The sequence below is a fragment of the Natator depressus genome, chromosome 19 (assembly GCF_965152275.1).
Source record: "Natator depressus isolate rNatDep1 chromosome 19, rNatDep2.hap1, whole genome shotgun sequence".
NCBI classification, from domain to species: domain Eukaryota; kingdom Metazoa; phylum Chordata; order Testudines; family Cheloniidae; genus Natator; species Natator depressus.
Window position 1 is genome coordinate 6607865 of NC_134252.1, and position 23114 is coordinate 6630978.

Genomic DNA, 23114 nt, shown 5'->3' on the forward strand with positions numbered 1-23114 from the left:
CTCGCTAGTGCCGGCCCGCAGTGCACTGCCCAGGGTGTGGACGCGCCCGCGGGCCTGGCTGGAGCCCAGTGGGGCAGGGCTACCATGGGATGGGGGGGGGGGGGGTAGCAGTAATCCCAGAATGCACTGGGGCCACCAGGCCTACAGGGGAACTGGGGGGGGGGGCACGATGTGTCTGCCCCAGCTGCGGGGGGAGGGCGCATTCGGGTGACCAGACATCCCCAGATTGGGGCTTTGTCTTACCTAGAGCGACTGTCCCTCTCCTTCCCCGCTCCGGAAAAAGAGTGTCCTGATTTTTCACACCTCATGGTCCATTCCTACCACATCCATGGTCCATTTTTGTAAATTTCACAGTCATGGCATTTTAAAAATCTTGAATGTCATGGTTTCAGACATTTAAATCTTAAATTTCCCGGTGTTGTAAGAAAGCATGAATATATACTTAAAAACAGCAAAATATAAACGTGTAAAGCCCTTGTGTCAGCATTCCTCAAACTGGGGGTCTCAACCCAAGGGGGGGTCGCAAGGCTATTGCGGGGAGGAGAGTCGCAGTATTGTCATCTTTGCGTCTGTGCTGCCTTCAGAGCTGGGTGGCTAGAGAGCATCTGTCCGGGTGCCCAGCTCTGAAAGCAACGCTGACACCAGCAGCCGCATAGAAGTAAGGGTGGCCATACACCATACTCTCCAGCTGCCCAGCTCTGAGGGCAGTGCAGAAGTAAGGGTGGCAGTATCGCAATGCCCCACCTACAACAGCCTTGCAGTTCCTTTTGAGTCAAGACCCCAGTTTGAGAAACACTGTATACTTTTGTATACTTTTCCCCTATAGTATAGTATATAGGGTAAAAGAATACAAAACACCAGATTTCCCCGTCCTTGACACGTTTTTCATGGCCGTGAATTTGATAGGGCCCTAGTCACATCACAGACCCAGATCCCTCACCTAGGGACTCCCTGACAGGTGTCACCCTTGCTCCCCCGCATGCCAGTTGTGACAAGTTCCTGCTATATCCTTGCAAGACTTAGTTCTAAGTTTATGTTTTATCGTGGGCTAGAACTATATGTAAACTCTCTAGGGGGAATGTGACATGTGAAACCGGGGAGTTCAGAAGACTATATTGAAAATGGGCTAGACAAGTGTGGACAGTTGGGACAATACATTTCCTGGGAATACCTAGGGAAAGGTTAATGCAAATTCCCCAACTCTGGTTATGCAAAACCCCAGCCTTTTACGCCCTAAGGAGAGGGAGAGTGTTTGCTGATTACCTGTTGCAGAAGGCCAAGATCAAAGACATGAGTGGTATACAGAAACAGCTGATCTGCCCAGCCTGGGTTCTGGTTCTGGATCTTTGTTGGATATGAACTTGTAACCACAGGAACAACCCAGTTGTGGATTTTGAAGGACTGACACCTACCAGAGTCCTAGGTAGGAGTTGGGGGGTGACCTCTGGTAAGCTTTCTAGCATGCATGCAGGTTCTTTTATTGCTTTAATGTGCTTTCGCTGGAATGCTTTTACCTTAAGAATAAATGTGCTTGCTTAGCTGGAACTGGGTGGTAACTTACACCTCTGGGCAATACACTGGGCATAGCCTCTAAAGAGAAAGCAAAGCACAGGCGCTGTCCTTCTAGGCAGACCGGCTTGCTGGGAATTTGACATGGTAAACCAGGGGACCGTGTAGCATTAAAATCCCTGGTTAGGAAGGAGTGAGGCACGGCTCTCCGCCCAAGAGACACGACAACTGGGAGCTGGAAGCCTAACGTGGACCATGAATGGGGACTACTGGTGCAGCTATCCTGAAACTGTGACACCAGTGCCCCCTTACTGGGTACTCACCCTGCCAGGAGCTAAGTATGTCTCTGCTGAGCCCGCTGCTGACCCACAGCTGGTGCCAAGTGCACCCCTTGCCCCCTGAGAAATGCTGCCTCAGATCCCCCTCCTCACCAAGTGCCCTGACCTCCTCTTGGGCCTGGCTTAGGGCCCAATCCTGCAAGTTCCCTGTTGGGCTTCCCCTGTGAGGTTCTGAGAAGGAGAGCCAGTAGCCCACCCTCAGGTCTGTATACACACAATGCCAAGTTAGGATGAGCAGCTCCCCTCCCCACCCCCGCCAGAGTAGAGGAAGCAGGCTCCATTTCAAAGGTGTTTATTTACTGAAAATCAAAGAGCAACACAAGACAGGGCTTTAAAGTACAATGGGAAATAAAAGAGTCCTGCATGGGCTGGTTCTTCAGGGTGGCTCATTCCTAAAACAGGGAGTTGGGAGGGTTGCTCTCAAATAAGCCTTTTGTGAGACTATGCAGAACCCCTGATGGTAGGGATGGGTCCAGACTAGAGCCAACACCTGCCAGGTCAAATTCTGAGCCCACTTTTGGATCTAAATGTTGTGGTTTGAACCTGTCTCTATCGACTTTCCAGGACACTAATGTCACATTCAACAGTGCAGAGAAACCAGAAGAGCTTTTGCCTCTGCAGCTCCTGCCGGTTGAAACAGCCTTCTGCATCTCTCCACACCTCTGTGACTCACCAGGTCCCTTGCAGTCTGGGCTGAAATCCTCTCCTTTTCCTCCTGTGTGGTCATTCCTCTCTCCCTTTGCTAAAATGTTTGAACTGGGTGACTGCATTACCAAACTTTCTAAACGGTTCTGGGACCCATTGTGTGCGACAGGCACTGGTCAGAGACCAGCCGTGTGGTTTCAGAGTGAAAATGAGCAAGCGAGCAGGGCAGAGAGTGGCTGCTTCACGGGCACTGGGACAAATAGACCTGGGCAGTGGTGTCCCAGAGACAGCCTGGCTCTGGTGTGAAGAGGTTTTTGCCTCTGTTACATTGCACAAGGGGGCCCTGCGTCCCCTTGGAGCAGCTGTGGCGAACGCAGCGATTTGTGTGCCTTGATCACAGCCCTGTGCGTGAACTGTTCTGTCACAAGGCTGGCAGAACCCCTTGGCACGGATACACCATCCATCTTCACTGGGGAAAGAAAACGCACCAGGGAAATCCTGCATTGGGAACCCATGGGTAGGGATGGCAGGGACATGAGGTGCTCCACATTGCAGCTCTCCGAGCCTCTCATGCTGGAAGATCAGTGCTGATAAGGGGTTCTTTGGGTCCAGTGCAATTTGTGGTGGGTTCTGAGCGTTACCCGTAGCCTGGGGCTGCAAGAGAACTTGGCTTCTGCATCGTACTGGGCCAAAACGAGGATTTTAGTTGCCAGAGATATGGGTCTGAATGTTTACAGTGCAGCTCTGTGTGTGTGCACACTGCATGTCCATGTGTGTCTGTACCGTGTGGGTGTGTCTACACGCCTAAGCCTTTGTATGCATCTGCACAGCTGAATATTTGTGTGTTTATGGCCCGGGTGCGCGCACACACACACACACACACACACACATGCACACACATATCGGGTATGTGTGCATTGAGTGAGCCCATATACGGTGCGGTGGGCATACGTGTGTGCCCACGGTGTTTGTGTGGGTGCTCTAGCATGTGTGTGCCCGCACAGGCAGCTCAGGTAGAAAACTCGCAGCCCTCTGGGTCACGCAGCTCTTTTGTCAGCACTCACAAAACACACATCACCTGTGCTCTGAGAATCAAAAAGAATCAGCTGCATGAGTGTGTGCTCCAGAAACACGTAAACACCTTCACTGTCGTGAGGGGGAGAGACGAGTTTCTGCCAGGGTTAGGCTGTGATCCAAAGGCCCGGGCCTGAGCTGTGAGTCTCTGAGGAGTGAATGTACAGGGACCATTCCCCCCTGCACATCCCAAAGTGAGGACGCCGCCAACCCTGGCTCAGGGTCTCGTCACGGCTGCTGCTGATACTGGCCCTCTGTGGCAGTGAAAAAGTCCTCAAGAACGCTCTTCATGTACTCAAAGGTGGGGCGCTCCTCTGGGCTCTCCTTCCAGCAGTGCATCATCAGTCCATACAGCTCCTCTGGGCAGTTGTCGGGCTGAGGCATTCGGTAACCACGCTCCAAATTCTGTATCACTTCTGGATTAGTCATCCCTGTGGTCACAACACACAGCCCTGAATTAGGAACCAGCCAAGTCAGGGTGCAATTTACATACCACAGGGCTGGAAGCCCTTCCCCACCGCCTGTGATCCTGCACTCTTCCCTGCTGCACCTCTGACTGATCCAATCTGGGACTGGAGTAGCTGGGCGTGTCCCCGAGACAGTGAGAGACCTACTATTTTTCCAACTTTATGCACAGTGTACGTACACACACACACACACTTTATGCACAGTGTACGTACACACACACACACACACACACACACACACACTGTGAAGTCCTGACCTGGATAAGGGATCCGGCCGTAGGTGACAATCTCAGTCAGGAGGATTCCAAATGACCAAACATCAGACTTGATGGTGAACGTCCCATAATTAATGGCTTCTGGTGCTGTCCACTTAATGGGGAACTTGGCTCCTGAAATACGAAAGGGGATTTAAAAAATAAAAGGTTAAGGCTGACCTGGGACCTTCCCTACCTGCCCTCATCACTTACACCTTCTCCCGTTGCTTAGACTCATCCCCTTCCTTCCCCATCACTGCCCATCTCAGAGATGTATCAGCACACTCAATGTCTTTTGGGAGCCTCCCAATGCCCTGGGCAGCCCATGCTCGGGGGAGCAATTGGGAGAGTAGTTGGTTGTTGTTTCAATTCCCATCCCCACTCAGCCTGCTGGGGCTGGAAACACAGAATCCCCAGATCCAACACCCCCAGCCACCCCTGGAAAATCTCTGACAATATTCATAGGAATCAAAGACCCCCCGCAAAAGGCCCCTAACTGGATTCTACACTGGCACTGTCCAAGGTTTTATTATTTGGAAGCACCGTTCTCATTTGTCCAGACTGCAAGGTTATTGGCAGTTTTATCCATTTCTACAGAAGCCACCATTCCAGCCATCAGTAAAGAAAAGCTTTAATCCAGGGGATGCCTGAGCAGTGCCCTTGTCAAGGTGTTATGCCGGGTTTTTAGCTTGCAGACAACTAACTACAAGCTAACTAGCTATAGATCCCTGCACTGTTCCATCAGGCTGGCTGACTCATTCCACGCTCCCAGCTTTCTACACTGGGCTCGTGCCAGGGTTTGTGACCCACACACTCACTACTGTCAGAGCCAATCCAGAACCAGCGATGGTCCCAAGCTGGAAGGAGAAACTGAGGGGCCTAAAGGCCACAGGAAACCCGTGGAGACTGACTTTGTAACCAAGTGAAACAAACTGAAAGACACGCTCTTCTTCTCTGCGCAAAGTGTAAAGGTGTGGCCCCGAGCCAGCGCGAAAGCTGTGCCTATCCTCGGAGAAAGTAAGGAGGAGGTGGAAAGAGGGTCATGCCTGAGCCAATGAATCACACAAGGACCCAGGGTATAAAAACCTGCTTTGGCACTGAGAAAGATGCCCTAGACACATCTCACAGACTGCTGATGTGCAGACTTGGGCGTCATCTGCACATCTCATCATGGCCCCAGAGTTACTGAAACTGACCTGAGCAATGGAGCCAGTGCGGGGGTCCCCGCCCAACCCTAGAACAGATGCCAACACCGGCCTTTTAGTGCTGGCTGTTCCTGCATGAGCCACCAGAGAGGGCTCTAATCCTACAGGACTGATGTGAGTTACAGGGCAATCAATGTCTGGAGGAGCAGCCCCTCCGCTCTAGAGAGGTTATAAACGTTTTCCCCTGCTGCTCTCGCTGGCTTGGGAGGGCAGGGGGCAGCCAGGCTGTTCTCTCCATGTGTGTTTAGGTCCCTTACTGAAGAAAACAGTCGTGACCCCATAACCTGTAAAGATCCTGCTCTCACACTGGGAGGGGCTGCCTCTAGCCCTCTAACCCCTCTCCCCCATGCCCCACAGAGCTCCTCACACCCCATCCCACACGAGGAGGGGCTGTGTCCAGACCTCAAACCCCCTCTGCTCCCTGCTGAGCTCCCCCCGCAGCCTACCATGAGTGGGGGGTTGTCTCTGCACCCCTGAATCCCTTTCCCTCGCACTTCAGTTATACCAGAACATTTGAGCAGAGCCTCCTGCCCATCCTGGCCAGTGCGAGGTCTCAGCCCTGCTCCCGGATCTGGGAGACGCCAGCCTGTTTCTACCAGAGATGTTCTCTGGCGCACAATGCTCGGAGCATCCAGCTGAGGCAGCTCCGGGTCCCAGCTCACCTCTGCAGGACCCACCCCCCAGGCCCAGCTCAGGCTGCAGCATCCTGTGCAGCTCGGGCTCACCAAGAGCTGCAAAGAGCTCAGATACACAGGGGCGACAGGTTGCTTGTGGTGGGCTCCCACTTCCTCGCTGGGCTGGGATGTTACTGCGAGGCTGTGGGTGTCTATATTCAGCCTGCTGCTGGTCTCCCCCCTGCAGGAGGAGAGACGCCGAGAGATGTGTCAGGCCGGCATCCTGCCACGAGCTAGAGTTTCCAATGCTACATGGGCGGGTGGCGGGGGAAGAGGTTCACTGCAGCTCACCCTCTGTGCAAGGCATTCATGAGCAGTGATCAGTGCCTTGGCCGGTAACCTCGTGCATCCCTCAAACACTTTCCACAGCAGAGGAGCCCAACCTAGAGCCGCACAGTCTCACTGAAATGCAGCCGCCCAGGAGGTGGAGGGTAGTCACGTGGAGCAAAACCCTGACTCGCAAGAAGTGCCCTGGGGTCTTTAATATCCATGCAGAGAAGAGGATTTCTAGATTCCCCCCTCCCCGATGACCCACCCAGGGTAAACGGCATGAAATCCTATTGCTGTCAATGGTAAATATTAGTCAGCTCTAGAGGGGTTTGAACTCACGGCTGCAGAAGCCTGTTTCAAACCTGCCCACCAGTGAATGCTCCTGTTTAGGAGGAGCTGGGGGGATTCCCCCATCCCTCCAGCTCGTCCAGATCCTCCTCCCAATCCTGCTCCCCCAAGGCAGAACCAGGGCGATCAGGGAGGTGTGAAATCCACCCCGCTCCTCTGATCAGCCAGCAGAGGAGTGGTGCTGCAGGAGGGGGAAGACGGCAGCAGCGAGGGGCTCCATGGGGGCAGGAGACCCCCCTAAACTGGAACTGGAGGATCAGATTGAGAGAGAAGCTGGGGCAATTGTCCCTGCAACCTTTCACTGGGCACATCAAACACAACACCGCTGCCCTGCTGCAAGGGCCCATTCCAGCCTTGGGAGCTCTGCCCCCCCTGCTGTCACGGCCCACACCTGCCCAGGGAACCCCACCACCCTGCTTCCCAGAGAGGGGCACCCCAGCTGGCAGGGTGGAGCGGGGGAGGTGGCGGACGCACCCTCCCGGGCTGTGTACTCATTGTCCTCGATGAGCCGAGCCAGCCCGAAGTCAGCGATCTTACAGCAGAGGGTCTCTGACACCAGGATGTTGGCAGCTCGCAGGTCGCGGTGGATGTAATTCTTCTCCTCAATGAAGGCCATTCCCTCTGCGATCTGGGGAGGTGGGGCACAGAGGGGCCGTTACACATGGCAGGGGAGACTGAGGCTCTGCTCCTGCAATCTCAGTTGCACCCCCCCTGGTTGCTCGGGCCTCAGCTAGTCAAGCATCTCCTGCAGATCTCAGGGCTGGGGGCCATGTGGTGGCGGGTGTGGGGGGCAGAGGAGAAGGAACGACACAGAGGGGGAATTCCTTCTCCGCTGGATATGGGGGGTGGGGGGCTTATTGACAGTAAACATGATGGAGTGATGGCTGCTGGGGCTAGCGCCGGGTGCAGGGCAGGCAGGTGCTGGACAAACTCCTTCCACCCCAATGCTACCCATCCCTCTCGGTTCTGACCAGCAGCCCCCTGCTATTCCTGTCCTGCCCCCACCCCACAGCTCTGCCGATGCCCCTCAATCCCGACACACAGCCCCCGTCACTGTCCAGCCTCTCAGTCATGATGAAGTATGTCAAAATGTAGGGTTCTGGATGGATGGGCCCGTCCATTCCCAGGGTATCAGGCTGAGACTCTCTCCCATCACTTGAGCACAAAGCCCTAGGGAACATTAACCCCCTATGCCCTTGGAGACAGACTCTGCCAGCTTGTCCCCAGCCCGGCACCATCCCTACCCAGTTCCCACCTCCTGGCGCTCCCTCTCCTCACCTGCGCTGCCATATCCAGCAATTTGTTAATGGTGAGTCCGATTCCTTCGGGGGTCTTGAGAAAATCCACCAGGCTCCCTGCAACAGGACCAGCCCCAGTCAATGCCAGCCCTGCCCGGAGGGCAGCCCTCTTGGGAACCAGCTCGGCCACCCTCAGACCCAGCACCAGACAGTCTCCGTCCATCAGGGCAGGGCTTCTCAAAGGTGCGAGGCCTCCATTTGGCCTGGGTTGTTCAGACAGGGGCAGGGACTGACTTGCTAAAACACCACCTGGCCCAGTCGGATGAACAATGAGCCAGTGCAGGACCAGGCTAGGCTGAGTTCACGGGGTGGGGAAGGAGGTTATGGCTCCCTTTGCTGGTTTGTCATCATGTGATTTCCCTCTGAACCCATGAGCTTGCCCCATATAAACCCCTCCCCCCCCACTGCTACACAATCAATTCACACACACAGGCAGCGGTGAGCTGGAGCCGGTTCGCACCGGTTCGCTAAAACCGGTTGTTAAATTTAGAAGCCCTTTGAGAACCGGTTGTTCCGCGAGGGAGAACCGGTTCTAAAAGGGCTTCTAAATTCAACCGGCCCAAAGTGGTACCTTAGGCGCCGACTCCATGGGTGCTCCAGCCCTGGAGCACCCATGGGGAAAATTTGGTGGGTGCAGAGCACCCACCGGCAGCTCCCCGCCCCGCGCCCAGCCCACCTCCGCGCCCCGCTCTGCTTCTCTGCCCTGCCAGGCTTCCCGCGAATCAGCTGTTCGCACAGGAAGCTGGGGGGGCTGAGAAGCAGGCGGTGGCTTCCCGCTCAAACCCAGGGAGGCAGAGGTGAGCTGGGGGGGGGCACAAGGAGGGCTGCCCGCGCTGCAGCAGGTAACCCGGGAGGGGGAGGGGGGCGCAGCAGGTAACCGGGGGGGGGCACGCGCAGGGGAACCGCTCCCCACCCCAGCTCACCTTTGCCTCCCTCGGCCTGAGCGCGAAGCTGCCACCTGCTTCTCAGCCCTCCCCGGCTTCCCGCCGAACAGGTGATTCGCGGGAAGCCGGGGGCCGGGGGGGAGGTGGAGAAGCAGAGTGGGGCGGTGGGTTCAGGGGAGGAGGCGGAGCGGAGGTGAGCTGGGGCCGGGCGCAGGATGGGGAGCTGCCAGTGGGGGCTCTGCACCCACCAAATTTTCCCCGTGGGGGCTCCAGCCCCGGAGCACCCCCAGAGTCGGCGCCTAAGGCGCCACTTTTGATGTGATCAGTGGGGGAGCGGCCACTCCCCCTGCTCCCCCCATAGCTACGCTCCCCTGCCCCTAGGAGCCAGAGGGACCTGCTGGATGCTTCCTGGGAGCTGCCCCAGGTAAGCACTGCCGGGACTCCCCACCTCACCCCCCGGCAGGTGCCTCTGGCTCTTAGGGGTGGGGTGGGCACCCACTACAGTGGCCCACAAGACCCTCCTGTCCGGTTCTGGGGGCAGTCAGGGGACAGGGGAGGGGGGGTGGATGGGGCAGGGGTCCTGAGGCGGGGGGCATCAAGGAACACGGGGGGGTGGATGTGGCAGGAGTCCCGGGGGGCGGGAGTGGGCAACGACCCCCTCGTGGGGTGAGGAGGGAACCGGTTGTTAAGATTTTGGCAGCTCATCACTGCACACAGGCACCATGCAGTGTGAACCACCACCATAATGACAGACCTGGGACCCTCTGAGAAACATTCCCCAAGGACCCCTATAAGCCCCCATCGTCCCAAGGGAGGATCATACTGAGAAATCAACTCCTTGCAAACTTCTTGAGCAACATGACCCAAGTCTAGAAATAGACCTGAACAACCCTGGAGTTGGCTGGGTGGCCTGGGTCCCACCAGCCGTTCTGCTCAATAGCCAAACATAACAGACAGGCGTGTTTCCTCTGGCAGAGCCGCCAGCTCTCAGAGGAAGGGAGCGTGACTCTGCCATGGAGCCGGTGAGACAGAGAAGGTCCATGCTGAACCCTCTGGATGTGTCCCTTGTGACTCTTGCTTAGCAGCCCTCTGAACTGGGCTCCTGCCTTCTATGACACTCTTGCCAGGAAGCTCACAGCTCTGCTGAAGCTTGGCACGGAGTGGAGGCAAGCAGGAAAGGGAGAGCTGTCTGTAGGTCTCCGTCTCTCCCTATCCCATCCAGCCGGCCTCCCTCCTCCTCTGCCAGGATTAGTTTGTCCAGGTTCACTGTCACACCCTCTGGATAATGGAGGTCGTGACCCGAACCCACTGCTCTTGGCTCTCAGAGCAGGCAAAGGAAATGAAAGGCTGCGTGAGACAATATGCAGCGCCTGCCGGCAGGACTAGAATAGCCCTAGCGCCACGAGCCCAGGGTGGTTTCCTGTCTCATTAGTAATGAGACAGGGGAACGCCAGGCTCAGGGTCAGCTCTCCAAGGGAGTGGGGAGTTCAGATGGAGCCCAGTTCTAGGGGAAAAAGCAGGACAGGGCATTTAAGAGGCTTTGCAGTAACAGTGCCCCTCTTGGGGCCGCTTCCACCATGCAGCGCTCTGCAAACAACTAGCAGTTAAGCGCCAAACCCTGTCATCACTAGCTGACTGCCATCATCCCCATGCTAAGGCTGGGGAAACTGAGGCACGGGGTGTTGGAGTGACTCACCCAAGGTCACATAGTGAGTAAGTGGCAGGGCTGGGAACAGAACCCAGGCATCCTGGCTCCTGAGTCTGCTCTAACAGCTGGACCACACTTCTGCCCTATTCAGTCTCTCATTGGAGCAGCCTTTGGTGGGGGGGGGGGTCACTGGGAATCGAGCAAGAGCCGTAGGCACCTCCAAGCTGAGCACAAGCCTGGAGGAAGGGACGGAAGCCTCTGGATGAGCCCATAGGGCTTTACCGGCCTCCCCCAGGCCTCGTTCTCTGCTCTGGGCTCCCTGCCGGTTCTTGCTGCAGATGCTCCTCAGCTGAAGCTCTCTGCACAAAGCAGGAGGGTAGCAGGAGCTGCAGGGGTACCGGCTGGTGGATCTCCCCAAACTGACGGCAGCCCCTCAGCAGGCCGGGCTGGGCCTGGCTCCCCACCCTCCAAGGCTCCTGGGGAGTGCACGGCTAGGGATGGCAGGGCAGCTCCCGGCGGGCTCACCTTTCTCCATGTACTCCGTGATGATGTAGATGGGCTCCTGGGTCACCACGGCGTAGAGCCGCACCAGCTTGCGGTGCTGCAGGCTCTTCATGAGGTTGGCTTCTGCCAGGAAGGCGCTGGGGGACATGCTGCCCTGCTTCAGATTCTTAATGGCCACCTTGGTGTGACCGTTATAGTAACCTGCAGAGAGATCATAGAATCATAGAATCATAGAATATCAGGGTTGGAAGGGACCCCAGAAGGTCATCTAGTCCAACCTCCTGCTCGAAGCAGGACCAATTCCCAGTTAAATCATCCCAGCCAGGGCTTTGTCAAGCCTGACCTTAAAAACCTCTAAGGAAGGAGATTCTACCACCTCCCTAGGTAACGCATTCCAGTGTTTCACCACCCTCTTAGTGAAAAAGTTTTTCCTAATATCCAATCTAAACCTCCCCCATTGCAACTTGAGACCATTACTCCTCGTTCTGTCATCTGCTACCATTGAGAACAGTCTAGAGCCATCCTCCTTGGAACCCCCTTTCAGGTAGTTGAAAGCAGCTATCAAATCCCCCCTCATTCTTCTCTTCTGCAGACTAAACAATCCCAGCTCCCTCAGCTCCCTCAGCCTCTCCTCATGGGGAGGGAGATGGGGCAGGGGGCAAGGAGGGAGAGAAGGCCCGTGTTACCGCAGTGAGTGGCTAGCACGATCCTCCTACCACTACACTGTCAGCCTGGGGCCCAGCCAGCACTGCTGGGAGGGAGCTCACAACAGCGGAGACTTGGGTCCAATCCATCCCTGGTGTGACTCCATTGACTTGCCCTCCCCCAAGGGAGCTCACACAGCAGGGGTCCCATACAGCAGTGAGTGGGGGGCGCTGGAGGCACAAAGACCACTCAGCCCCTCCAGTCTATGCCCAGAGAGAGGAAACAGCAGGTACAAAGCGACTGTTGCAGACGGCGCCCATAGGGCACCGTGCGTGGAAGTTACGCAGCTTCGTGATCAGCACTTACTCCCCTGGGGGGAATCTCTAGTCACATTTCAACCCGGGCGCAGGGGGGTTACTCATGGTTCTTGGTCAACAAGAGATAGGAACCCGCAGTGGTCTGACCTTTGACACCGTGCCCTTCAGAGCCACAAGCTCCTGGACCGGGGTAGCTAGTGGGGTGCTGACCCCACCTCTCCCCCCCCACCCCTGTTCCCAACAGCCATCTCTGGCGGGGCCCTCAGTCCTCACCCCCACCCTGCAAACCCCTCCTGGGCCAGGCTGCAGAAAAGGAGCACACAGGGGCAGGGCAGCCCAGCAGGGCCCATGCCACTGTCTGACCCAACGGTCAAGGGGACGCAGAGTGGGGAGGGCCCGAGAGAGAGAGGAGCTTGTGCTCATTGCAATGGCAGGTTCAATCCATGCGTTATGGTGCTGCAACAGGACCCCCTGCTGCCCTGCACCATGGCAGCCCCTCCCTTCCGGCCAGGGGAGAGGACGCCAGCCACAGCGGGAGCTGAAGAGCCTTGCAGGGTGTTCCTCGCTGGCATGGGGAGGGACAGACGAGCTCAGGCACCAGGCCCGCTCTAGGTGTCTGAAGGAAGCCCCCACCACAAGGTGCCAGGGTGAGACAGGAGACTGTGCCCTCCTGCTCTCCCTCCAGCTGCCACAGCACCGGGCGGTTTCACGATTTGCTCTTTTTGTCACAGCGCAGCTCAGAGACACAAGCCCTCGGAGCAGCAGCTGGTCCCGGATACCAGAGCGACAGCCACAACAAGGGCTTTTCTGATGCGCGCGATTCTTATCAGTGCGGTACAAAACTGCCAACAGCTCCTATGCCAGGCGGGGCTCCTCATGCCCAGAACACAGAGCCAGGCCCTGGATGCACGCCCTCTCCACACCCCGCCTGGGACCGGGCAGCCCAAACCCAAAGGAAGTTGGGTTCTCTGTCTGAGCACTGGACCCAGGCCTGTCTCCACCAGCGCCTGGCATGAGGCCAGGGCGGGAGTGGAGTGGGAAGAGGCTGGGGAGACATTGAGCCTGATTGTCAGTTACTTGGTTGGGGCAGGAGTGGAAGGTGGGATAGAAGTGGCATTAAGACATCTTTGCGCTCCGCATATTCTGGGCAGTGCAGGGGTCTACCTGGCTCCTGGTGTAAGTTAGAGCAGCCTCTGGACTGCTGTAGCTTATGTTTTCCTTCCCTTTGGTCCCTGGGAAGCAGGTAATAGCTGCTGTGCAGTGTACTCCAGCCACGCCCTGATCCACCCCCTCTGCCATGGGCTAGGTTAGGACCCTTATCCATCTCTATGCCAGCCGAGGGCTATTTCCACCCCCTTTTCACCAGGGCAGTACAAAAGGCCTCAGGGGAAGGTCTGTGAAGAGGAGGGGAGAGAAGCTAGGGAGTGCTGAGCAGATCCAGGGCCCACTCAGAGACTGAAGCCGGAACTCAGGTGCTTTGAGGTCCAGCTCCCACATGGCTCTGTGCTGTCGTGTGCTGTCCTGGATTATTTGCCTGGCAGCCTTTGGACGCTGGATGAGAAATGCCCCCAGACAGGAAGCTCCACTGTCTGGGTAGTGCTGGCTGCTGTATACCTAGAAATCCCTGGGCCACGCTGAATTTCCCTTGAAAGCTGAAGTCCCTGGAGCACGACTGCCGTGGCTTTCCACTGGGGGCTGCAGCAATCGTAGTGGGGAGTGACACCCTGGGATTGCTCCCCCTGGAGTGTTAGCCAGACTGACCCCTGGGGTCATGCCCCCGGCACATACCTCCTGGAGTGCCAGCCACCCTGCACACCACAGGAGCACCGAGGCCGACGGGCCCTTTTTGCTAGTGCAGCCTCGCAAGAGCCAAGCTTTGCAGCTGTGCACTGGGGCGGGGGTTGCAGGCGCTGGGCCAGAGCACCCGGGGTGAGAGAAGAAGGATGCAGGCCTGGCCTGCCTTGCTGGCCAGTGATAATGGCACCACCCCTCCCTTCCTCTTCTTGGCAGCCAGTGGGGCCAGGGTTAGAGGTGAGCCAAAAGTAAAGCAGCAGGCAGGGCAAGTAGAGAGTGTGGGGGGAACCCAGCCACAGGGAGGGAACTGTGGCCACCTCCCTCCCTGGCACCAAAGGCCTGGTGATGGGCAGGGCCGGGTGAGACACGTCCCTCAGCAGGCCCTGTCCCCCCCTCCCTTTGCATCCCACATGGGACGCAGCTGGGCCTCTGTCCAGTGCAGCCTCATCTGTGAGTGAGAAGCCAAAGGAAAGGGGAACAGACACCTCGGCTGGGCCTGGGAGCCAGTCTCTGGGCAAGTCTCTGCTCCCTTGTACTGCTGAGCCCCAAGGTCTGTTTCTGCCTCTTTTCACCCTGGGCCAGCCCGTCGCCCTGGCAGGAGCGGGAAGAAGCTGCACTGAGCTTGGGAGATGGGCTCGTGAATCAGGGCTGGCTTTGTCCCTGGGAGGGACTGGCAGCCCCTATTTACCCACAGGACAGGCACAGCCCCGGGTTGGGGGAAGGGACGGCTTCCCCCCCATCCTGGTCCCCTGCCCATGGACCTCAACCTATCCCACAGGCCAGTTCAGTGGGGGGGTCCAGCCCCACTGTTCCAATCCCGCTGCACCATGCCCAGGTGCAAATGACAGCATGAGGCACTGGTGAGCCACGCCAAACCAGGCAATTAGCCAGGGGCAAAGAGCCATCTGTCGGGAATGATGTTGGATCCCTACACACCTGGGCTGGAGTGTGTATCCAACCTAGGAGTATCCTCTTACCAGGACCCTGAGCCTCCCTTCCCCACACCATCCTATGCTGTGTAGGGCGGGAGTCCCCACTTCCATTAAACCCAGACACTCCTTCCAACCACAGCCCTGGCCCTGCCTGGCAGAGTCTGGCTAACCGTCCAGTACCCATCATCACTGCCCTGGGTGGGATCGCAAGCCTGCCCCTCCCCAGGGTCTTTGTTCTTGCACCCCCCAGAAGACAAAGTGCCCGAAGACGGTCCTGGAACAAGTCCTACCCCATCACCTCCTCTCCCTTCTCCCGCTGGCCACAGCCCTGGGGAGAACTTCCTCCCAGGATGCAGATACAAGGAGAGGAGCTGAGTCAGCAATCAGGTGCCCCGAGGAACCGCAACCACAGTGCCAGTCGGATACAGGCAAGAGTGACAGCGGAAGGCAAGGGGGCAGAGAGCCAAGCAGGGGGCCTCCCTTCCGGGCCCCTCCTCAGTATTGCTAAATATACTGTAATAAACCCAGGGCCACTAAGGAATTCCCCAGCTGTCACTATTCTGCACCCCCTGGGCACCAGCAAGGATGGAACCCTGATCCCCCTGCACCAAAAGCACAGGCCTGCTCGAGCTGCAGGAGACTCTCCATTCCCTACTGGCAGTATAGGGCCTATGACTCACAACCGATGAGTTTTGTTTCCATCCGGCAAAGGGCAGCGGTGCTCATGCACACTAGTCAGTTACAGTATTAAACCCATCCCCTAAATGTAGCTGAGATCCATGTTTATTCACAATGTGACCTCATTGTTTGGAGGCTGGGGGTCCTGCTGTCCTCTTGCCGCACCCCGTGACCCCTCCTCCAGCCCTTGGCTGAAGATGCCTGCAGGCAGCGTTTGGGAGCCTGTCAGGGCCATTCCTAAAAGCCAGCTGGAGAGGGATTCTGCACATAACCAGACATTCCCCTGGCCATGCCTGGGAGCTGAGCCCACCAGTGCCACTCCACACCCAGTGACTGGCCTGCCTGTCAGCGTCACCCACCTCTTGGCCTGTGTCATGGCTGCTGCTTTACTCACCCATCCAGACCTCTCCGAACTGCCCCGCTCCCAGCTTTTCCACCAGCTTGAGAGTCTCCCGAGGCACCTCCCATTCGTCCTGCCACCAGGGCTTCTGCGGCTTCTGGTTCTGGCAGGGCTTGCCCAGGCGGGTGCATAGTCCATCTGTATTGCCTGCAGGGCGGGGAGCAGGGGAGGCAAATCAAGGGGTAAACATGAGCCCGCATGGAAGAGCAAAGGGGGCGCATGCAGGATGGGGTGAGGGAGTGCAGCCATGGCCAGGCACTACACGTGCTGCTCATCCTGTCAGTGACTTGTGACCAGCTTTTGCGGATCGATTTGTCCAGAGCGAAAGCTCATTCACCTTCACGAGAAGAGACGAAACACAACTCGGCCTCAGAGACAGACTGCACGGTTCCCCCGTCCCAGCCTCTCCCTGCAGGAGGCGCTGTGGGGTATGGGGTTTAGGCCCTGACTCTGGGGCAGTCCACAGCTCCTGGCACCCCAGCCTCTCCCTGCACGGGGGCCGAGAGCTGTTGGGTGTGTCCATGGGAGGTGGAACCGCAGTGGTTCCCGCAGTGATAAGTGGAAGTTTCAGTGCCCACCCTCCCTTGACCTCTCCTCGCAGCGCCCGGGGCCTTACGTGTGTAATGCTCCACCAGCTCATGCAGGCTGCTGAAGGTGATGCGAGGGGAGATGTAGTACCCCCCATTGTCCATGTTCCGGATCTTGTAGTGCTTCACCATCTCGCCTTGGCTTTGGTCGAAGTCCCTCACTGATAGGGAGAAGGAACCTAGCGAGGCCGACATGAAACAAGGAATGAGGCCGCTGCGGGCTTGGTCTCCTTTTCTCCCCTTGAAGACTCCTGCCCCACAGTTCCTGCTTCCCTGCCCACCCTCCCCTAGGGGACTCCCGGAGCAAACCTGGACCGTGCCAGGCACCGGCAGAGGTGCCAGGTGCCAGGTGTACGTAAGAGTTGGCTTCTCTTCAGGCCAATGCTGAGTCCATCGGAGAGATGCCAGGGAATGTTGGCCAGTAAAAGGCCAAATCCTTCTCCCACGGCCGTCACCACAGCACCACAACTGGCACGAGACAGTCTTGAGCTCTGGGCTGTTTGTACCATCCCCATAGCCAGGATAAGACAGTGCAGAATGGCAAGTATCTGCCCCTCTGCTTTATAACCTGAGCAGCTGAATGCCAGGAGGAGGGGAGCATCCCCACACACAGCCCAGGTGTGCAAACACGCACACACACCCATATAGGAAAAAGTGTGGTACAGTTGAGGGTTTGCTGGGAGGAAGCCCACTGCCAGAGGCCCAGCTGGCACTGTCAGGGCACTGCTATGGGGAAGCTCACGCTGACAGTAGCCTTAGTGGTACAATCAGGCTACTAAAGAATTGGATTGCCCGTAGAGTAGCAGGTGCAGTTAACACGGTGCTTTCAGAGCACCAGGCAGGCTCAGAGGTGCCAGACACAGCCGCAGGTTACCTTTGGTGGATTCGCTCTCCCGGATCAGGAAGGAGCCATGCGTGTTCCCGGAGGCCAGGAGCTGTCGCTCAGCGTCCTTCCTGCTGAGGTTTTTGAAGAACCAGCTGCATGGACCAAGACAGAGTTAGTGTCACGCAGGCTTGTGCTCCCCTACCCCGCTGCCCGCCCCCACGCCAGCAGAGACCCAACCAAAGATGCCTCGCTGTGCTCCTGAGGAGGACAGGAATCCGGGATCCATTGGGGCTCACGTTGCCCAGTCCCCTCCCCCCCAAGACCAGGGGCATGTTTCCTAGCGCTGCAGCCAGGCTCAGGGCAAATATGGCCAGGGCTGAGACTTCCCTCTGGGGGCATGGGGTGGGGGGAGAATATTGAACCCAGACGACACATCCACTCACGGTTCCGGCTCCAGGCTGTTCACCCTGGCGACGAAGTTATAAGGAATGTACCCTTCCTGGCCAGTGGTGAGCGATTGGGCCTTCCACCACTCCCCACTCCTGAAACGAGACCAGAAGACAGGCCAGCGTCAGCCCCCCAGTCCTGCTAGGGACGGGCGTTTCCGCTGGCACAGCGGTCTTGGTAGAAAGAGGCCAGTGGGGCCTCAGACTGGCATGGGGAAGATGCTCCCAGCTGGCTGGGAAGGCGGCAGACTGCCTGGTGATGCTGGCTCATTTGAGGGTCGTCCTGCCCCCACTTCTTACCTTATTGTCCAATGGGCGCTTCCCTCTCGCTTGTAGCTTATTGCTAGATGCAGCCACATCCCCTTCTCCCTCCCCGAGTCAGGAGTGCAGGGTGCTGAGGGCCCTGCCTGCCTCAAGATCTGGGGTCCCACCAGGAAACTGCAGGCAATCCCCTGGCCGCAGGACCCCTCCCAGGCGGGTGCTCGTCCAGCAGCACTAACTGACCCATGAGCCTGCAAGGCTGGCTGGAGAGAGCATGCTCCAAGTGGCTCTCCAATGCATGGCTTAGTGTGAGTGGGGAAAAGGCAACAGACTTACTCCTCCAGAAGTCGGAGCGTCTCCCCCTTCTGGAGCCCCAGGTCGCCATCGTGAGTTGGTTCATAGTCATACAAAACTACCACTAGTTTATCTGGAAAGAAAAGCAAGAGATCTCTTTAGAGGAGGCTGGACAGAGGCCAGGTGTATCAGGGGCCTGACAGTGACCTGTAGAGCCTTTCACCACCAGGATGCTAGTTTGGCCCCAGCTCCTGTCAATTAGCTATTGCCACCTGATGGCTGTTTGGGGGCTTACATGAAATGAGTTTGACAAGGCTCAACCCAGCATCCAATGAGCGCTAATTGGAAGTCTCTGCAGAACGGTTGTAAAGGCTGGAGCCCGAGAGGTGGCCCCTCTGGGTCAGAGTGGAAGAAGCCTTTGGTTGGGGGCAGAACTGGGGGGAATTCAGAATTTCTGTCCTGTGGGAAATGCTGAGAATTCAAAATCGGGTTCTGCCCTGAACCAGGAGGAAAAGTTGAAATGCCCAGAATTTTCCCTCAAACAATATATTCCACAAATCTTTCATTTCAGCCCTAGGGAAGCGTTCCATTTTGGCACTGATCCTTTTTACTGTTACGTTTTATTCTATTATGAATGTGATCATTTCCCACAAAAAAAGTCGATGAAATGGACCCGTTCCTGCGAAAGGGTTTGATTTTGTACAATCAGCGTTTGCCGATGGCGAACACATCCGCTGGAACATTTTCAACCTGCCCCAGGAGGGGGTAAAATTTGCACTGGGGCTGTGTGCACAAGAGAGGACTCCATGCCCCATGGGCCATTGATCAGGCACTGTCCAAGAGCACTCAGTTTAGATCCACACAAGCTAGAGGGAGCACTGAGAGGGGAAGAAAAGCAAAGAGAATGAGAGGAAGAGGAAGCGGACGGGCTCAACTCTCCCCTGCACTGCGCCTTACATTGTCTATTACACCTGCTCAAAGTGGGAGTAAAAATTCTACCCTCCTTTTGCACGGAAGTGAGCGATGGCACAAGGTGCAGGGCAAGAGAGGGTCCGGCCCAATGTGTCTCTATGAATGGCAACAGGTGAGTTATTGGAAAGACTTCACCTTTGGGAGCCACGTTGCAACCATGCACTTTCTGGGACTAACTCATTTGCACAGAACCCCCTAGTGACTCAGAGTCTGGGCAGCTTCCCCAGGACCGGAGACCCCTTTTCCCCTAGCGTTCTGGTCTGCGGGTACCAACCTTGCACAGGAGAGCAGGGCGGAGAAGGAATTTCATAGGACACTAAAGGATCACGCACCTCGGAGCCATTGTGTGTCAGCCTCTGGAGGGAAGAAAAGAGACCAGAGTGAAGGGGATTTCTCTGATTTTCTCTTCTAGAAGGAACTCCCACCCCCGCACCCAGTTTCTTCCAGTCTCCCCCTCACACTGTCCTCTCAGATTCACTTCCTCCCCAGCAAGGCGTTACCAAGGGCTTCCCCTTCCATCTTCCTGAGTGAGGAGTTTCTCTGTGCTTTGGGTTCACAGGGTCCTCCTTAGCTATACAAGACCGCAAATGCTCGGCACTGCGGAGCTGCTGCAAGTCTCAAATATGGCCTCAAGTATGGCCATTTCCTCCAGCAATGCCAGTCCAAAAGAGCATGATCCCTATGAAAGGCCCCCTCCCCCACCCTGATGCTGTGATGAGAGGCGAGCTCTCCCCCATCTCCCTCACCTGGCGTTTACTAGCCGGGTCTATGGGGTAATTGCAACGCTCACAGATGTCAATGTTCTCGATCCAGTCTTCGTCATAATCAGAACTGCAACAACAGCCCATGGTCCCTGCAGGAAGAGGGGGACAAGAGCCAGAGGCTGTGAAAAGGGAGGGTCCAGGTCTTCATTCCTCACCCAGAGGGACCTGAACATCCAGGCACAAACCAAATGCAAACGGGCCCATCCCTGGAATGCAGGCGACACCACAAGTAACAGGCCGGGTTGGAATCCAGTCTCCTCCCTGGTTCTAAAGGAGGCCTCAATCGCATCAGACCCCAGAGGGCAGAGAAGAACTAGGTGTTGGCTCCTCCATAGGCACAGGGCTCAGTTGTGGGGCTGAGGCATAGCATGGGGCCATCCCCGACCAGGGGGCATTTAAGGAGGGAATATGCCTCTGGGCCTCCCATCCCTTTCTAGGTTGATGTGTGGTCTTCAGTTGTCACTCAGTGCTTAAGGTACTTGCAAGAGCTCTCCTATGCATAACAACAAAAGCTTCCCAGTGCCGCACCCAGCCTCTCTTTCTGGGACGTTCAGCCCTTAAAGGCACAGGCCACTTCCAACACCACAATATGTCGCCCCCCACCGCGAGGAGCAGTCTCTCAAGCTCTCCAGAGCATGACTGTGACCAGCCCTCCTGCAGGTTGTGCAAAGGGCTGGGAGAGTCTGTACGTGAGAGACAGCTCCCATCATGGCTGGGGAATTAAACCCAGGACCTCCAAAGCTAAAGCATGAGTCTTTACAGCTTGAGCTAAAGAGACAACCTCTACAGCAGGTGGCTGCATGGACTCTCAGCCTCTGTGCATCGAGCACAGAGGGGGACAGCATTGACAGGTGGGTTACATGCATGCCCCATACTCTCACACACAGTAATTAGCTCCATCTGTCTGAGGAGTGGAGGGGAGTTAATCAATGGTAATATCCTCTTACATTTCAACTGCACATCCCATCCCAAGCAAGGCAAAGTGCTTTACAGACTTCACAGCTTGAGATATTAACTGCTTATTCACTTCTTCACCTGCCACCGCAGAAACGCAGCCATCTCTGGGATGGAACGCAGCCGCCATTTATCAGACCACAGCAACATTGCACAAGAGTTTGGGACAGGAGTGATGGAGCTGGGATTGCAAAGGGAATTGAGGGAGGCCGAATGTAATGATCCATGCTAGAATCTGGCCAGGACATTGGGAGAAACACCCCTGATCATGCAATCAACACGATCGACTCTTTAATTACCCTAAACAAGCAGGTCATTGGTGTTATGCCTAAATACAGCACAACAGGGCCCTTAACGCTACGTCAAGCCATTGGCTCAAAGGTGAACAGACTCAGCCTCCTAAATCACCAGGGTCATTTTCGGTCCCCCTCCAGGTGCTGACCTAGCTTAACCCTGCATAGCCATGGAGATTGCACAGAAATCACACCCCCAAGGGGCGCAGCTGCAGATTAGCCCCCAGTAACTGTCTGCCATTCAAAGGATCGATGCTGATACAGAGAGCAGTTTATGAACTCCGGCCATTCAGCCCTTGAGAAGCCCATTCCCCATAGAGGAAGAAGACCTGGGAAGACAGAGCAAGACAAGCTGCCCCAGCCAGCAGAACCAGCTAAAGTGCCCAACCTTGGGAATTTGCATCTTCATCCCCTCTCTCAGGGGCCTGATCCTTGCATGCTACTCTCATTGGCGTCCCTGCAGAGCACAGACAATACACAGGCCAGGTGTGAGCTTCACATTCTCTCTGCTGGGGTGACCCCGCTGCTTCATTCGCTCCCATTTCCAGCTTCCCCATCCGCTAAGGACGGACGAGAGTTACTAGCGGGGGCGTTGCTTATTCCCAGGCTGTACTCCAAGTCCTTCTGCCCTTTGGGACAAGTTTTCAGCCAAAGCCACGATTTTTGGATGGCTCCTTTTTTTCAGGAGCCCAACTTGAGACCCCGGCAGCGTGATTTTCAGAGGTGCAGAGCACCCACCACTCTCAACGGTTTCAACTCGCATGACCGGTTCCCCGTAATAAAGAATCAGCCAAACGGGCAGAATCGCCCCAGCAAACAGACTAACCTGGGTCCGGCGTTTGAGACCACAAACGCTGAAGTGCTCCTGTACCGGCATGCCCAGGAGTGTGGGTGGCACATACATACAAACATGTGGCACGCACAAAACACCAGGCGGGGGTGTCAGGGACGGGCTGGCAAACGTGGGCCTTGCCAGCGGAAAGCCCCCTTTTCGCATTAGCCGCACAAACCACCTGGAAAGCATAGCCCTCCCACAAACGCTGAGCACAGCATAAATCAGGGTGGGGAATCAGTGAGTCAGTCTGGAAAGGTTAGCCCACAGCCACGGAAAAGCCTGGCTTAGGGCATCTCCCTCCTCTGCCTCCCTCGCCATCGGTCTTTCCCACACAGCACCGAACAGCCCCAACTCCCTTTGAAATCTGTGAAGGGTGAGAGAGCCCTGAACTCACAGGCGCTGGGCCCTAGTGATTTGGTGCTGAGGGGCCTTGCCTGTCTCTGAGGCTTTACATTTAATTGTGACGGTGTCAGGTCCTGGAGAAACGCGGAAGCTAAGATGAGATGTGGCTCTTTTAATAGCGACTGTCGGCTTCATTCATTTCAGGTGGTCGTGTAATGGGTGCTGCAGGGGGAGAGCCCCGCGGCATACAGCTCTCCCATGCCTGCAATGGCCTGGTAATGTTCTCTGGGGATAGGGAACGATGGCCCAGAGAAACTAAGTGACTTGCCAGAGGTCACACAGAGCATCTGTGGCAGAGCAGGGAATCAAATCTGTGTCTCCCTAGTCCTAAGTTAGTGCCCTAACCACGAGAGCCGCCTTTCTCTCTCAGTGCTTGCGCCTTGTGGGACCATTTGCACCTTGCATATAACCTTGTCTCTAGTGATATGAGAACCTCTCCTCTTGCCCCCTGGAACAGCCTGCCTGTATCTCACCATCTCATCAACTCACCATATGTTTTCCATTCCTCCTCTGAACACATATCGTTTAGCCCTGGCTCTTGCGCCTTGATTTCCTTCTCCCTCTGCTTTAATTTGAAAAGGACAAAGGCCTCTTAA

At 56.5% G+C, this 23114-nt stretch overlaps 1 protein-coding gene across 1 annotated transcript; it reads right to left on the reverse strand.

Moving 5' to 3' along the window:
- Window positions 1-2129: 2129 nt before the first annotated feature.
- LCK (LCK proto-oncogene, Src family tyrosine kinase) lies at window positions 2130-22185 on the reverse strand. The gene is made up of 13 exons (XM_074934351.1): window positions 22116-22185; window positions 20017-20126; window positions 19545-19626; window positions 18341-18431; window positions 17741-17839; window positions 17346-17449; window positions 16501-16650; window positions 15879-16031; window positions 11140-11319; window positions 8063-8139; window positions 7259-7412; window positions 4291-4422; window positions 2130-3997 (listed from the first exon to the last, which is right to left on the reverse strand). Exons 1-13 carry the CDS (start codon window positions 22183-22185, stop codon window positions 3795-3797), a joined length of 1605 nt encoding a protein of 534 aa, XP_074790452.1. The 3' UTR covers window positions 2130-3794.
- Between the last annotated feature and the right edge of the window lie 929 nt (window positions 22186-23114).